At 39.5% G+C, this 17,615-nt stretch overlaps 1 protein-coding gene across 6 annotated transcripts in view; it reads left to right on the plus strand.

Moving 5' to 3' along the window:
• PDLIM5 (PDZ and LIM domain 5) overlaps positions 1-17,615 on the plus strand; it is a 142,358-nt gene that overhangs the window by 88,896 nt on the left and 35,847 nt on the right. For 5 of the 6 annotated variants that reach the window (XM_068403182.1, XM_068403181.1, XM_068403184.1 and 2 more), the window contains exon 9: positions 330-1,326. In XM_068403182.1, the coding sequence (XP_068259283.1) occupies positions 330-423 (94 nt within the window). In that variant the 3' untranslated portion in view covers positions 424-1,326. Of the gene's footprint in view, positions 1-329; positions 1,327-1,959; positions 1,990-3,675; positions 3,811-4,571; positions 4,689-9,398; positions 9,486-10,293; positions 10,438-11,280; positions 11,413-17,615 lie in introns of those variants that run through there. The other variant, XM_068403186.1, reaches the window with a different exon arrangement.

The following is a 17,615-nucleotide window of genomic DNA, read 5'->3' on the forward strand; positions in this document are numbered from 1 at the left end:
TTTGCGAGTATGGATCAGATTGCAAGGCATAGCTGGAAAGTCTTACCATTCTGGACTGTGAATGAGGGTCAGCTGTCTCCTTGCTTTTGGATAAAACTTGTTAAAAATAAGAACCAACCAGTGGCGAAATCTAATGGTTCTTGCAGTCAGTGGGAGTTTTTCTACTGACTTTGCCTAACACTGGATGCAAGTTTTTGACAGAGAGGAAGGCAATGTGTGAATAGGAGTAGTGCATGGAGATTGCATGCTCGCTTGTGGAACTGCTGAAGACAAACTTACTTTCTTTCCTTCTTTCTTTCTTATTTTTCTTCTATCACTTCTTTCCACAGGGAAAAGGTTCCCATGCACGTCTTTAGCCCCAAATATACAAAATTACGTGACTGGCACCATGAAGTCTCAGCACGTGTTCTTAATGTCCAGTGATTTTATCCAAGTTGCAAAAGCAAAATACAAACACTTACTTCCTTCTTTTCCATCTGCTTTGCAAAAAAAAAAGAAAAAAGAAAATGTATTTCACTAGCCTTACAGCGAGAGAAATTCTAGCCTTTTCTACACTTTTCTAACACTTTCCTACTGATGTGTAAAAAATGAGATGAAAATGGTTTTGTGCTAATCACTAGTTGACAAAAATACGTATTCAAAACAGAACAACTTGGGTGACTGAATCTCCCAACATGGAGGAGGAGATGGCTGTTGCGGTTCTTATTTTTTTGCCTTAAAGGTGTCATTTGCATTGCTGAGTTTGAGTTACTGTAGGTTGTTAGAAAGCAGAACATTATGAACAAAAGAATACTTTGATTTTGGGGCTGGGGGAAGAAGACGAAGAGGGACTGTATGCACTTATTTCAAACTATGGTACTTACCAGGATAATTATCTTGGATTTCACTAGATTTTCAGCAGGTCAGTTTTAGAGTGGTTGTAAATGTTTTACAAAGTAGAGCAAGAAGACAGACTGCTTTTAATCAAATAAAAAATAAATCTAAAAAAAAAAAAAGAAATTCCGATGTTGCAAATTGAAGTGCAAGCTCAATATAAAGATTCTGCTGCTTAAACTGGTGATATGTTAATATTGTGGAAAACTTAGAAAAAAATAAGCAGAATGTTGCTGTGTACTTGTAAGAGCTTCAATGTGTCCTCTAACAAGAACAAGACAAGACAGTAGTATTTATTTATTACAGAATGAAGCTCATAGGCTTTCTTGTGTTTATAAAAGCTTCATGCCCTATGGTTCTCCTGTAAAATAATGTATTATAGTAGCTACACATTCATTAATTTATGCTTTCTGAAGCTTGAAGAGTATTTTAATAAAAGTTGCTTTTATCTTAGCTCTGTCTGTTTTTCTTTTGAGTCCCTCTGACTCCTTGAATAGTCTTCTCATGCATGGAGCTGTAATTTCATTGCACCTTCACAGATCATAGTAAGAGAAACAATTAAATCCGTGCTGCGTAGTAGAAATTATCTGAATTGTACAAAACTATCACAGTAGTAGAGTTTCTGATCATGTTAAGAATGGGGAATGTGTTTGTGTTGTCAAAACCGACATAAGGTTTGCAGAAGTCAAGACAATGATTGACCTTTTTGGGAGCTACAAGAGTAAGAATTCTACTGAGTAAAACTAGCTTTCACCTTTTGCAACGCTTATTGAATCAGAGAAGTTTCAGACTTCAAAGGTGAATTGTAAAGCACGTGTTAAAAGCCCAGTCTTTCATAATTGCTTAATGAGAACCATTGCAATTGGCTTGTAGTTTGTGCAGCTGACCGACACGCTTTTCTCATGGAATTGGTTCTGCAAATGCTTCTGCAGACTTGAGGAGGGTAGGGGTTTTTTATTGCACAGCTTGGAAAATTGACAGGAATACAGACCTTTGGAAGCATTTTAAGCTTGTATTTTCTTTTCAGATGGTTTATACTGCTATACAGTACAGCAGTAGCTTATGGTATTGTCATTTTTTCTTTAGGAAAATCCAAACAGAAAATGGAGACTTCAGGTAATAGCTAAGTTACCCGACACTAACAGTCACCAGTGTGGATGCCTAACAATACACAGCATAAAGTACAATTAGATTTGCACTGGTAATGATGGCCCAAGGCATATCACATCTTACACACCTTTTGGTTTAACTCCTTAGGGGCAGTAGGGGAAAATATTCACTTTAATTATTTTACTAAAGAGTGTTTTGATGAGAAGTGCCAATCAGTTTGATTTCCCTCCCGCAGCGCGTAACTCGGTAGCGAGTACTGTATGACTAAACCCAAGTGTGTTACTGAGTGCACATACACCACAATATAATCATTTGGTAGAATACTGTGTATTAAACCACAAATGTGAAGTAGTGTATTAAAATTGTTTTGCTGTGTTTAAAGAATTTTTTATGAATGGAAAGGAAGACAGGAATTTCAGAGGACATCAGTGCAATGAAAACTATGAAAGGTTATCACTTAGACTCCCTGTGAAGTTTTCTTCATAAGGGTAAATGGTTTGACCTTCAAGTATTTTCATGTTTTGGAGATGTCCCTAGGTAATGAGAATACCTTCATGTTGGTGTTTAACTTACCATTATGTTGATCTATCTTACCAGCTGTTATCCCTTTGAAGAGTGAGTTGCTTTAGTGAGAAACAGAAGAAAAAGCCTCTCTAAATAATCCAAAGTATAGAAGCCTCTGTTTTGATTAAAACTAAACATAGGTTGTCGTAGTTTATCTGTTGAGGATGTGAGAATAGTTAGAGAAAGGCTACCAAAATTATTAGTTTCCTATAAATTCATAGTAACAAATCACTTGTTCCAAAAATGTTTTATGAATGTGTAAAATGAATTACATTTACTGCTTTAAAGATGTCATCTCTTTGCCCAATATCCCCATTGCACAACACTTATTGACGTTAAATTTTGGACTTTGTTACTGTTTCCAAAACAAAGGACTGCTTTTCCATTTGCATGTGGATAACATGCCCTAGCTCTTGTCCAATTCCCAGCATACATCTGACTTTTGAAAAAATATTCTAAGTGGGTTTTGATATAAATGAATAAGCTTACATTTAAGAGATTACCTAGAAGGATGAATATGACAAACAATGAAATAAAATCTTCTCTTCCATCAGTAATCTACAGATAAATATCCCAGTTTGATGATATTCAACTTTTCAGGCAAACATTGTCCAAGACAAATGCTCTGTGGTGGATTTTTTATTATTGTTTATCCCTAAACTGTAACCCACTAGGGATTTTTGTGTGGATAAAATAGGTTTTTCTTTTCAGCAGCTGGAAGGACAGGAAATAGAAACTTCTCACTGAAGTGTGTAAATTGCAACTCTTAAACCTGTTACTTAAAGCTTAGAAAGGCAAAGTCTAGCCTTTATGTAAGTTTATTTATGTGTTTTAGTAACTGATGAGTTCTAATTCTGTGGCACCCTATTTCCAAGTATGTTTTAGATGTTCACTTTTAACCATATCCTTTTGAGCAATCAGGCACAGATTTGGTTTTGGCCTTAAATTGTAGAGTCAGTTCGTTGTCCTGAGTGAAGATGTGTCTGGATTTTCCAGATTTGTAGTTTAGCTAATCCATAGCCACTGGAAAATATTTGTCCCACTCTTGGTCAGTCCTGAAACAACCCGTCATAAATAGTGGATTCATTTCCCTCCCTCCCCCTCCCTGTGTCATAAATATCTGTAAAGCATACCTGCAGATCTACCTAACGGATCAGGAGCCCAGGACACCTGTATTAATCTGAACAAAAACTCAGTAGCTTCCCAGACTTTGGAGATGCCACCTGTACCAGGATTTCCATCCACACCTTTACCACCTATGAGGTCTGCTCCCTCGTCATTCCTAAGTCTGTTTAATAATTTTCAGCACTTAAGGCTCCCTACTTTATTAAGATACTTAATTCTGCATGCTAATACTAAAAAAAAAAAAAAAAAGCAGCAATGCCTACTGCTGTGGCTAATTTAGTCTGTTCAAAACTTGTGGTTGTCATTGCTGTCTACCTTGTAGCTTACTTTTGGTTTTGTGTATTACAGTGAGATGTCTGATGGGTGCTTTTCTTTCATGTAGAGGGCTTTAAGACATAATTTTCTAGATTTTTTTTTTTTTTCCCTATCACAACTGAAAAAAAGAAAGGATACAAAAAAATATTGAGAAATACATAGTCTAACCTTCACAAAACTAACACCCTAAAAAAGTTGTAGCAAAAAGTGTATAAAACTTTGGGAGTGAATCCCACTAGCACTTGTGTCTGTTTCTTCTCCAGTATTTCCTAAAAGTTTTCCATCACATAATGTAATATTAAATATGTGTTCCATCTTTGTAAACGTAAAATACTACTTGGCTTTCTGAGTTTATAAGCAGCAGGACACTTCTCAACCTTCACTAAAAGCATGACACTTCCTAAGTGTATTGTGCCTCATTTTATCCCAGTTTGTATTTTGCTGTAAACACCATGTTTTGGTTGGGTTTTTTTGTTCAATTTGCTAACACTGTCACCACAGTGTCTCCTGTTCAGTGTACTATTTCAATGTCGATTAAAAATCTCTTTCTCTGTCTCCGTTTGATTTTATTACTGTGAATGGAGTGAAAATGGTGCTAGACCAGAACCTGCAGCCGCTCTTTTGCCAATAGCAGAGTCCTCCCCTGGCAGTGGGCCCTCTCCCAGACTTTCTGAACGCATTGCCGCAGCAGCTCCTGGGAGGTAAATCATTCAGAGGGGACTTCAGTTCAGTTGATGATCTATCTATATGTTGTTCTAGCCTAGATTTGTCTGTTTTGGGGGAGAGAGGGTTGTCTGTCATTCACTTAAAATAAACTTTATTAATCTGCCATGATTAGGGATTTTCCTGGAAATGGTAGGAGAGAGAAGGAGAAGGGAAATTAGATAAAGCTGAGCAGATTCATGAGCAGTCTCATGGATGCCAGCTAAAATAAGACACAATATTTAGTGTGTGTTGGTATGTTGTCACTGGGTGTCCACCCTATCACCTGGATGGAGTAACTTTTCAGTGGTCTCAACAACTCAAAAGTGAGGTCAGTTTTCTTCAACAGACAGAAAAATGCCTTTAAGAATATAAAAATATTTTTTTAAAAAGTAGATTATTTAGTTCGTAACACTGTGCTGTGCTATGATGCAATCAAAGAAAACTAGATGATTATCTGACAAATTTCCTGTCATTAGCCTTGGATAGCTTCACTGACACTTATCTTGGCCGACTGGTGATGTTTTGGAGGTCATCTGTGGGTACTAGACAGCGACGGTAATTTTGGATATAAGACAGTGACAAGAACTTGGAGGGTTATGAAGCTGTTGTTGAAGGTCAATAACATTTTCTGGTGGTTTGTGTTTCATAGTGGAGGAATGTTTTTTAATTCCAGGTAGCTAGTGTTCATTACACATGCACAAGCACAAAGTTATAACACGAAACAAAGCCGCTCCTTTAAAAATGAGAATTGAATGAACAGCATCTGTTCCTGCCAGGCCCCTAGACAGAGGCTCGTCCTTGTGAAAAGCATACAGGAATATACTATTGCTCGTACCTGTGTGGGCTTTCTGCAACTAGAAATCTAATAGTAAGACTTGCGATTGACAGTTTCCCCTTTAAAGGAATAGTCTCAACCAGCTGAGATAGATGAGGCGAAACCTCACAACAAAATACGTCAAGTCTGTCTTGCTGCAATGTCTTTTGAAGGCTTTTTTTGATGTCTAGGAGAAGAGGGTACCTTCATGAGCTAACGTGAGATTAGTAAGGAAGGGATGGTGGGTGATGAGAGAGGTTTGCTTGGACAGCAGGCCAGTACCTTCATGGTAACCTTTGGTTTGAGCCAATACAGAAAAGAAGATCTGGTTGTGATGATTTCAGCAGCACGTTCTCTTAAAGTCCGGGGTGGATAGGGTGAGTAGTTATGAGTCACCGAAGATGAAAAATACACACAAAAGGCGTTTTTTTAAAGCAGAAAACCTGGGATGAAAAAGGCAGGGGGAAAAGTACTACTTCAATAATTGATTTTCATGTCTGCCAATGAAACTCTAGTATGATTACACCTACTGAGCTGCAGATGCCTTGCAGATACTGCTAAAACTACTGTGTTCTGAGTACCAAGGAGTTCTTTCTAAATACTAGCTCTGGATCTGTGTCCAGGGAAAGGAAATTTAAATCTACTCTCACTCAAGACCTGTGCTCTAAGTTTATTATTTGGCAAAATTAACCTAGCAAGAGATCAGCTTTCAAATGAGCCACAGGAAATTGGGAAGGACAGCTACATTCGTGGTGGTTCAGGATGAGAGCCAAAGTATTTATACAAATAAGTCAAAAAAGTAGATGATGACTATTTTCTACTCAAGAAGGGCAGAAATTTGAGTAGCTTCTGCAGAGCTTTAGAACGATTAGCACTGAGTGTGGGAAGGAGAACATAAATTATTTGATAAAGCTCTGTAATCTTGATTCTTTCCTGAAATGAGAGGTCATTAGTGTAGCAACTATATTTGGTGGTTGTTTTGTTACTGAGCCGATGTCGCTGCTTTTATAACACTTTTTTGGGTGGGAAATACACCCAAAGCTGATCTTCAAAACCCCTTTTTTTAATAAAATGGCAGCTATCAGAAATCCATATGGAGCAATTGGTGCATGCCATGTCAGAGCTTTAGTAAAGTGGAACTGAGCCATCCAAAGGTCAATAGTCTTGCTTTTGCCACTAAAGCCCCACATTTGTTGTCAATGACTGGCATAAGTCTTTATTTTCCTAATGGGCTCCATCTTTTCTTGGCTGCACCTCTGTGATTTGTACCACCCACTACTGAACCACCAAGAGGGAGAAAGAGCTTCCTGTGAAATGTATGAAGGATCTGGATTTGATTACTGGATTAAAGTTAGGTTTGCTGCTTATAAGGCAGACTTCATAATATAAAGCATAATGCTTTTTTTATTGTAGTTTTAGTTCTTTATTGAAAGCCTAAACCAGTCTTATGGCAATAAAGCCAACTACTGTAATTTATAGTGTATTATTACTCAATTTCATATATGCAATGTCCTCCTATAAGTTTAACAGTAAAATATTTAAAAGCAATTACAGCTTTTCCAGAAGGTTGCAAAAAGTCACCTTAAAAAGTCGTCCTGGCAACTTTAGACCATGTAAACCGCAGAATCTGGCACTTCCTGAGAAATATATAACTAATACAAAGCAGATCCAGTGCCAGCAAGTCTTTAGATTGCTCTTTTATATACATGCTTTTTACAGTCATACAGACCTACTTTTTTCTTTTAATGGAATTATTCCTGATAGTCATAAATACAAAGACTTAGTATTAAATAGTAGGTATTAATCCTGATTTTTATCGTATACTTTGATTAGTGGACAGCCAGGAATATTCTCTGCAGAAATTGTAACCTCCGAGAGTAATTTCTTACTCCTTTTCTAGCTGCTGCCAAAGCAAGTGAAAAAATGGAAATACAATGAGTATGTACATATGTATGAATAAGATTTGGAGTCAACTTGCTCTCCCTTTGGAGTGTATACCCAGTGTGATTTATTCCTCTACTCCTCACCTTCTTCAAGGCCCTTTTTATGCCTTAGAAAGCTTCACAAAGATGCTGTATGAAGTTTTGGAGAACTTGAGGGCATCTCTAGGAAAGGGTATAATCTGTGCATACTCCTGTTTTGTTGTGAATTGTTGTAACTGCTGCTGTACTCTCCTCAACTCAGCCAGATCTCCTTTTTGGCAGGTTTGACATTTCTACATCAATTTTCCTGAACAACTTCCCTCAGTTGTAGTCATCATGCAAAAGGGAATTTGCAAAGGCAGGAGTTGCTCATTTAATTGGCAAGTGAGCGTCAGGTTGGGGAGAAAAGGAGGTCTCAGACTGACCGAAGTGAAACTGTCAGATCTTGTATGGTTGTCTTGGTTTGGTGATAAGCAAGAGGAAGTAAAATATGGGGGAAAAATACTGCTTTCCTGTGGTGAATGCTACTTGTCCTTCTGCTTTCTTTTACTTCAGAGAACTTTTGTTTGAGAACCCTTTGGAAGCCTTACCCAAGTGCGCACCTCATCCCCCTGCAATTGTTCAGATTTTAAATACCAGCAGCCAAGTAGCCACAGTGTCTAAAGTGTCATCTACTTACACTAGGTAGAGTTTCTAGTATACTGGTTGTGCTCTTTTTCAAGTTTGTTGTCTATTTTTTGAGTAACTGCTTTAAACTACCCAAATAGTTTGGGTTTGTGGTTAAAGAAGCCTGATTCTAAGCTCTTGAGCTTCAGCTGTAAAAATGCCCCAAAGAACCAGTTTCAGCATGGTCTGATTCCTAGGGGATGAGTATTTGGTTCCTAGGGAAGTAAAAAAAAAAAAGCCCTCACATGCTACTCACCTGTTCTTCTCACAAAAGATGCAAGAACACCAGCTAGAAAAAGTTGTCTGTCACTGTTTGGTACTTTTAATCAAATGAGAGATTTCTTCTCCATATGTTGTCTCATTATAATGACTTGTGAAATTAACATAAACTAGGAAAACAGCAGCGGAGTTGCCTGCTTCAGGTGCAGCAAGCTTTTTGACAGCAGGTAAAGCATCTCCTCTCCTGGTGAAGCGCGCAGTGGCCACGCAGACCTCTGAGCCCCCCCTGCCCACCACCGTGGCCCTGCAACCACTTTCTGCAGCCCCGCCAGGGGAAACCGCCCTCGTGCTGCCTCCTACGCCTGCCAGGTACGTCTGAGCCAGCTGCATTAAAAAGGCACAATCAGAAACTATAACTTTACATACAGTTTCACCTGATTATTTTTTTAATGATGATGCTATCAAGATGGTGCAGCTTACAGGTGTCTCCTGATCCTCACACTACTCTGGAAATTTGCATAGCGTTTAGAAATTTGAGTAGCTTTTAGGCAAAAGTTAGAAAAATAATTCAAAAATTAAAGTGGCCTTTAGATGGAGGTGGAGAAAACCAGTCATGGGTCGGAGATTTGGTTGGAAGGTGACTTTGTTGTCAAAAGCTGGTGACATGGGGTGAATATATAGTGTCTAAGTGGGGAAAAAGGTTTTTGGGGGCAGGCACAGCACAGTGTGCATAATGTATGATTCTTTGCTATTACACACTTTATTCACCTGGCTTTTAGTCACCCTTGCTGTAAAATCTGTATTTTTGAATTGTCCGGTAACCTGAAGTTTCTGGAGGAGAATACAAGCATTAACTTTTATGGTGATGGGACATCTAGAGTATAGTGTTTACCTGTAGGGAAAGAAAGTGATTCCCTCAGTAATTTAACAATCAGGGATATTAAGCCATATCTGTTCTTTTTTTCATGGGTAAGGAGGGCTTTTAAAAATCCTTAAATGAATTCCTCCTGAGTTTTAGTTAGCATTGTCGGAAGTGTAATAAGTGTTTGATTAATGACTTGTCTTCTCTTGCTGCTTTTGGGCAGGCATGATGCATCTCTGCCTACTTGTGAAACAAATTCTTTCAGTAAAATCTCAAGCTGTTGGTCTAAATCATCTGTAAGTCATACAAGGTAAATCTTTTAAGGTATATCTGCAGCAGACTGATAGGTGTAAGCAAGGTTTTCAGGCAGCAGTTTTGCATTTAAATCCAAGAAGTGACATACAGTATAGTTGTGTAAGTGTTTGGAGTGTTTTGTTCACTTCTGAAATGATATTTAAAAATGCAAAACAATTCTGTGGATAATCTTGAAATTTTAAAATAGAATCTGGGTTATGGGTTCACCATTGTAGAAACAATTCTGGAGCCAGTATGTTTTTTTCACCTTTTTTTTTTTTTTTTTTTTCCTGTCCACATTCCTCCCAAGACAGTTAATAAGTAGGCAAAAAGAAAAGGGGGTGAGGAGCACACCAATTTTGGTAAAGGTGGCTAATAATAGACCTACTGAAGTTGTGTCAACAAATACGCCAAAGCTTTCCATGTTTATTATTTATTATGAAAAAGAGGAGAAGCTAAATGATCTTCAGGGCTCTTTCTGTCAGCACCATGGAGACTTAGGTGGATCCACATGGAGTGTCCTGGAGTTCAGTGGGAATAACCCAGGAGTGCGAGGCAGAGTCTGGGATGGGGAATTCAAAGGCTGATAGGTGTTGAATCCTAACTTGATGAGGGTAAAGCTTTATTTGTGGGTGAAATAAAAATTGCTGTTTTCTACATTAGCATTCAAGTGTCTAATACATTGCCTGATGTCTTTGTGAGCTGGGAACCTACAATCAGATAACTTTCCAGTGATTAATGCAGTCCAGTATTGTACTGTGTCTCTGTCAATCTTTCCTGCTTTCTCTGTTTTCTCCTCTGTTGGCTCAAAGCTTCTGTGCTAGAAAAGTACTACTGGAAAATCCTTTGGGAAGTCTGCCCAAGTTTGGACCTGCTCCTCTTCCCGTTCTTTCTCCTTTCATGCAGAGGTCAAAAATTAAGAGCATGGCTGCTGCTGCCGTGTCTGCTGCCATTGCCGTCCGGGCCAGGTAGACATCAGCTTTAAAAGAAACATTTTATAGCTTGGTTTAAGAAAGTTCAAGCTCACACAAGAATAATCAGTTCCTGACAGGGTTGCAAAATCAGCTCTTCCACAGTAGCGTGGTGGGCAAGTCGTTAGAATATGTCAAAGGCTCCCATGCCCTGTTTTTAGCTTAGCTCCAGACTGCTGACTGTGCACCTGGGTGAGTAATTCTACCTTTCTGATCTTCATGATATCCATTTTATGGTTCAGTCAGTAAACTAACTAAAAAATAATTGTTACAGGGGTGACAAAGAGTAAACTGCATCTTTGAGTAACTTTTGGTATTTGAAGACAATAACTCTCTGAGTTGCACCTAAATCTTTATTGCATTGCTTTTTATAAACACTTACTTAGACCAGTGGTCTCAAGTTTTTTGGATCATGCAGCCATATCAGTAAAAAATTTTTGAGCATGCATCTCCAATATATGTATATTTATGTATTTCTAAATTAGATAAATGTTCTAATATACTAATATATTATGTACATTATAAAACATACACAAAACCAGAAATTAAAAAAGGATGAAATTTACTTTATTGACAGTAAAAATAAAATAAAATAAAAAAAATTTCTTCTGACACCCCAGTGGGTTGTCTTGCATGCTCACTGCGGTGTGCGACCTCCACTTCGGTGACTGCTTATTTAGACGTAATTTCTAAATCAATTATTCTAGGTTAAGTTTCTCCATACTGCTACAGAACTTCCAGGCTTTTTGTAAGGGTTTTTGGGTTTTCAGTGGTCCCAGACAACTTGAACTTTGTTTGGTCAGCTAGTTTGTTTACATGATCTTTTTAAACGCTTGCTAGACTCTCCGAACCTTGTGTCTACCGCTCACTCTTGGATGCCCTGCTCATCACGCCTGTCACTAAGCCTCCTCTGCAGGCCATTGGTCCCTCCAGGAGGTCCACGAGTGCTCTGGAGTTGCAAAAGAGCAAGAGGTATTGTCTGAGTGCAGCGCGTGGTTGGCGCTGAGGACTCACAAGAAACTGGCTTCTCCTTTGAAACGTGTTTCTGTTGTCTGCATGCTTGAAGCAGTCTGCCTGTTGTGGTCTTTGGCACGAGGTCACCAACCCCAAATCCGACTGGTTTTCACCTCTTTGCAGAACTAATCTGCACCCTGGTCCTGCCGACAGTGCTTGTGCAAGTTCACTGTACTAAGCAAAGTTTTCCTCACCTGCATCAGGTGCCACCGTGAGACGCACGGTGCTGTTTGTGTTGCATTGCGAACCTCCAAGGGAGGCACCGTCACTCTAAGTAGCTGACTGGGGAAGAAACAAGATATTCTGGCTTGAAACCTCTATCCAGGTGAATTATTTGCAACAGTTCCTTGAGCAAGTAAGTGGCATGTTAGTCTGAGAGGGTGCTTCAGGAACAAAGAGATGCTATTTTTCAAAGCTCACTTTTTTAACGTGTAAAATCAAATAACTGGCATGCGGTGCGGCAAATAACTATTTTAAAACTTATTTGCTGTCTAGGCCCTTTGTTCCAGTGCTGATTCTGTTTAGCGCACAGGACTTCTTGTTCTCGTTTCCTGACTGCAGTTGTTAACACTGTGGAAAGCTGCTTTTATGTAATGGACTTCAGTCTCAAAGGCAGAAATCTATTTGGTTATTTTACAGGACAATATGTGTTAAGTTGTGCTAAGGAAGAAATAATTTGTGGGTTTTCGTGTCCTTATTTGCATTTTCACAAGAGTAAAACCCTTCTAGAGATAAGGCTTAATTATAAGTAAAGCTGAGATCCACTTGATGTAAGAAATTGCTGTTGAGTAAGAAGTATTACTCCTGTTTCATGGCTTCCAAGGTGTCTTCAGTCGCTAGAAAAGGCTAAAGTAGCCCTAACTTTGAGGAGGGGAAACGGTAGTTATTAGACACCAACAGACGATCTTAAGTTGTATCAAGTTTTCCGACGTTGTGGCATATCCACTTTAAAAAGGAAAAATAATATTAACAGAATTATAGCAATATAACACAACCTTAACTACTAATTTTCTTTTTGCCACTGAATTATACTTACTAGGAGATCTTTTTTTTGTGCACATCCAAAGGGAAAACCTCTCCAGGAGCTCTGGTACCTGTGCGCCACGGGTAAAGTTCAGGACATGTTGCCAGCAAGAATTCATTCTTCAGCTGTGGTGTTTCTTTGCTGATACTTTAGTAGAGCCAATAATGGCGGTGAAAATTAATTTTCTGAATTCCCTTTTCTTTTTTCCTTCACTCACTAATGAGCATTGTACATGGCATGAGCTGCAAAAGAAAGTAGATTGTTACGAGAATGGAAACAATCCCCTTCCTGACTCTGAAACTGTCTCTGTGTTTATCCATTGTTTCCTCGCCATACGGGGAAAAACTCTCCTCATTTTTAAAGTTTTTTCTTGGAGATGCAAACACTTATTTCTGCTAGAAAGTTGAGATTTCTAAACTGGCTCTGTCCCAGTTGCTGTCCCTTATGAGTATATGGGACTGCCCATCAGGAAAGGCTGCAATGGAGAACTTAGTTCATCCCGCTGTAGTTAAAGTGCAGTTTTGAAAGTTTTTCTCAGTTTTGCTCTTCTAGCTGGCAGAACTGGAAAGAGACGTGCAAGGGAGCCAGGAGGTATACTAGGAATACAGAGACCATATAAGCCTGCCCAAAAGACTTTATCAGTGTTAGTTATATCAATATTCAGATTGAATAGCTTGGAATAAACATCCACAGATTCTAAGGGTTTTTAAAATCATAGAATCATAGAATCATAGAATGGGTTGGGTTGGAAGGGACCGTAAAGATCATCTAGATCCAACCCTCCTGCCAATGGGCAGGGACACCTTCCACTAGACCAGGTTGCTCAAAGCCCCATCCAACCTGGCCTTGAACACTTCCAGGGAGGGGGCATCCACAACTTCTCTGGGCAACATGGTCCAGTGTCTCACCCACACCCACAGTATAGAATTTCTTCCTAATTTCTAATTTAAATCTACCCTCTTTCAGTTTGAAACTGTTCCCCCTCGTCCTATCACTACATGCCCTTGTAAAAAGTCCCTCTCCTGCTTTCCTGTAGGCCCCCTTCAGGTACTGGAAGGCTGCTATAAGGTCTCCCCAGAGCCTTCTCTTCTCCAGGCTGAACAGTCCCAACTCTCAGCCTGTCTTCATAGGAGAGGTGCTCCAGCCCTCTCATCATCTTCGTGGCCCTCCTCTGGACTCATTCCAACAGCTCCATGTCCTTCATATGTTGGAGCCCCCAGAGCTGGACACAGTACTCCAGGTTGGGGTCTCACGAGAGTGCAGTAGAGGGGCAGAATCACCTCCCTCGACCTGCTGGCCACGATGCTTTTGATGCAGCCCAGGATACGGTTGGCCTTCTGGGCTGCAAGCGCACATTGACGGCTCATGTTGAGCTTCTCGTCAACCGTCACCCCCAAGTCCTTCTCCTCAGGGCTGCTCTCAATCCATTTTTCGCCCAGCCTGTGTTTGTGCTTGGGATTGCCCCGACCCATGTGCAGGATCTTGCACTTGGTCTTGTTAAGCTTCATGCAGTTTGCATTGGCCCGCTTCTTAAGCCTGTCAAAGTCCCTCTGGATGTTATTTCTAAAGTTGTAAAAAACAAATTTTATCTTAAACCATTGCAATAGCCAGGTTATCCTGGTTCAGGTTGCTGCGTACAGGTGGTGGCATAAGGCCATACAGAAAGCATATGATTTTCGGGCTGTTAGGGACATTCCAAATAGGGTATGACCTAAAATTTGGGAAATGTTGTGTAGCAGTACTGTTAGTCTGGGAATGTTATGCGTAAATTGCATTTTTGAAGGATTTTTCCCAAAATATCTGGCATTGATCTGAAGTTATTGTCCAACATACCAGGGTAATTATTTCTGTTTTCCTTATTATTATCCTGAGCTGCCATCACCGGTAAGGAGGAAGGGTTTTGCAGTAGATGGAGCCATAGAAATGATGCTTTGTGCTGCCTCATCCGAGTGAAAAAATGAGCATAGCCCTATTGTATAGGTTGAGAAACATGTAGGAAAAAGAGACAGAAGATGACAAATTGTGCTTAGAGTTTACTGTCTTTAAGTACATATTCTCATTTAAGTTCAACAAAGATCTAGCAAAACCCATCAATTATGTCAGAAAAAAAGAGAAATATAATAGATTTGAGAGAAATGTACCCAATGAGTGTGAGAAACTACACATTAAAATAATTTTTCAGCGTTACATTTGTGCACATATTACAATATGTCATTAGATGGATAGTAATGCAAAGACATTTTAAGTGTCAGCTCGCTTCATCCCACAACACAATAGTGGATAAGGAAGGAGAGCTGAAATCTTATGTCCCATAACTAAACAGATGAGTATACCACACTGTATAGTAGAATAACTTGTTCAAAAAACAACTGGCTTCACCAGGAAAGCCAAGTAAATAAGCTGAAACAACTTTGGGGTTTGCGTTTTCTGGCTCTACCTTTTATAACTTTGATGAAAATGTAATGAATCTATTTTACCGAGGTAGCTTAGGCTTGTTTGCATTATCTCTAGGGAAAAACTCAAGAAGGTTGTAGCTGTAACAAAAGCAGGGTTTTGATTTTGTCCTGCAGTAGGATTGCTCCAGAAATATTTCCCTTTTATCCCTCTCACTTCACCATATCTGTTCCAAAAAGCTGACTGTCTTAAACTGCTCTGTACTGGGTAGCTTCCAGAGAACTTGACCTTTTTCTGACTTAATACTTATTATTAACTGGCCTGAAGTGGTGCTGAACATCCACACATTTTTTTCCCTTACCAGACTCCTCAGAAATGGACTTTTTTTTTTGGTATAACAGCCATGCAGTCTTTCACTAAGCTAAGTGTTCATAGCCTTAAGTTTATGGGGTTTTGTGTTTTTTAACAAACTACATATATGCAGCAAAGGAAATGATGTGTTTAATGTCTTGCATTTCCAAGAATTGGAGCTCTGCCCTAAAATGAAATTGCATGGCAAAAACACTGTGAAATTTTGGGAGATGCTAGCAAGAACAGACATTGACATGGCTTTTGCTCTATCTACCTGACACTATGCCATGTACAATTACTTGAAAAGAGGATAGTCTGTCCTTGTGAGATGAACACTGGTGTGGGCTCTGAGAGAATACTTATTCTGAAAGATGCTTTGAATTGTTTCTGTGTAGGGCACGGAAGGATTACATACGCCCTCGCTGTAACTTGATATGAAAATACCTCCACCCACACAACTTTCTCTGCTCTTTCTTTTTGTTACTTTATTTTGCATTTTCTTCTTTCTTGCAAGTTATTGGAACACTGCTAGGTTAACACGAAACCTAAACGCGGTTTTAAAAAGCTGACTGAGACCACGGTATTGCAGTAGGGACGGGAACAAGGTCGGCATTCAGTATTTCTTGTCTTCTGTTTCCCTGTTGTTACTCCAGAAAGCCCCTGCAAAAAGGCATATGTATTTCCCCCATTTGTGGGGTTTTGTCATCATTCTCATACCTGGCTTTTTCTGGTATCCTGTATATGTCTTCAGCTAACGTGTATTTTGATACTGGACAAAACACATCATGTGATGTGTATGACTTAAACAACATAGTTTAAAACAAGAAATTGAGTTCTGAGATTCAAGTTTTTATCTCAGCTGTGCTAATGCCTTGCTGTAAAGCTTTGGAGAAGCATCTGTGTAACAGTTCAGTTGGTCTTAGGGCAGACAAATCGTTCTTTCCATGCTTCAAAGTTGCAAAGTTTCTGTAATATAAATGTCAAAAAGTTTGTATTAAAAATTTCTTTTTTTTCCCCTTTCAGTGCTATATCAAGCACTGTCTGTGTATTTCAGAAGCCATTTATTCAGGTTTCTGCAGCGTGCTCGATGCCTTCTTTGGGTTAATAGACAACCAACAGGCAGCAATGTGTAATGCAAGGGAAGTCTTACTTTTTTGTTAAACTATTTTGATTTTAGAAGCCATAAAGCAGAATCAAGGCTATCATATTACACTTGGTTGTACCAGAAACCAAGTAGAGTGATTTGCTCACATCTTTTATTTTTTTATCTTGTTTTTGTCTTTAAAGATTTAGTGTTCTTAAGGGAAAATAACCTCACAGAATTCCTGGCCCTCTGAAGAAAGCATTTACAGACTGTCTCTTTGATGCTACATGACCTCTCCTGTCAGCAAGCTTCCTCAGACCACAGGGGACTTGTTCGTGACTCACGCAGTTGTTCTGGACAAGTGGGAGTTAAAATATCACTTATAATCCAGAGAACTATTAGGAAAATACTGATGTACCAGACTGAGCTCGGGGCTCATGTGATGATGTTTACAGATGGATAACCTGGTATCTTGGGCTTGCATGAGGAAAAAGTCCACCCAGACCTCTTGAACCTGCTTGGGAAAGTCTGAGAGACTTGGCCCTTGTTACCATTTTAGTGGTGTTAGAAGCTGCATGACGACAAGCTGTATTTCATTTTCAGTTAGGACCATAGCTTCTCCTTTGACTAATAACATGAAACATAATTATCTTCTCTAAAGTGGGTATGAAGAAATTCTAGGCAGCATTATATAGGAGTTTCCATGGAAGGATGGAGGGGGGTTTAGCCATCTATAGCCCCAGACCATGTGTTTTTCTTTTCTTGGATTTTGGGGAGAGGAGGTGGGGTGTCAAAACCTCTAAATAAGTTCAGAAGGATTTTCCAGTGCAAATTTCTTAAAATGCCTCTGAAATGTGTTCAGCCTTGTCTTGATGCACTTGATTTTGGGAAGAAAGGGGATGTGGTATGGATGCAAATAACCCAGAGTGGTCTCTGAAAAACGGGTGCTCATTTCACATGTGACCTGGACCCGCTTCCTCCCCCATGGGTTCCTTGCCCATCCTCCCTCTGTAGCATCCAGGAAGCTCTCAGTAACATGTTGAGCGATGGGACAGTCATCGGGCAAATGTCTTTTTCTCCCCGTCCTTCCACCAAAAAATAGGGTGTAATACAGTGGTTGGTATTTGGGGAGGAAGATGAGGAAGAATAGCAGAGGAATTATTACTTGCTTTTTAGTCTGTTTTGAATGATTTTGCAGTGCTCTTGTTGATCAGGAGAGAGGCAGTCCGAGGAGCCTGTTGTGAGCTCTGGGTAAAGCTTGCATTGGCACTGGAGCCCTGTGTGTCCCCCGAGGTCTCAGACTGGCCC

The sequence above is a fragment of the Nyctibius grandis genome, chromosome 6 (genome assembly GCF_013368605.1).
Source record: "Nyctibius grandis isolate bNycGra1 chromosome 6, bNycGra1.pri, whole genome shotgun sequence".
Classification (NCBI taxonomy): domain Eukaryota; kingdom Metazoa; phylum Chordata; class Aves; order Nyctibiiformes; family Nyctibiidae; genus Nyctibius; species Nyctibius grandis.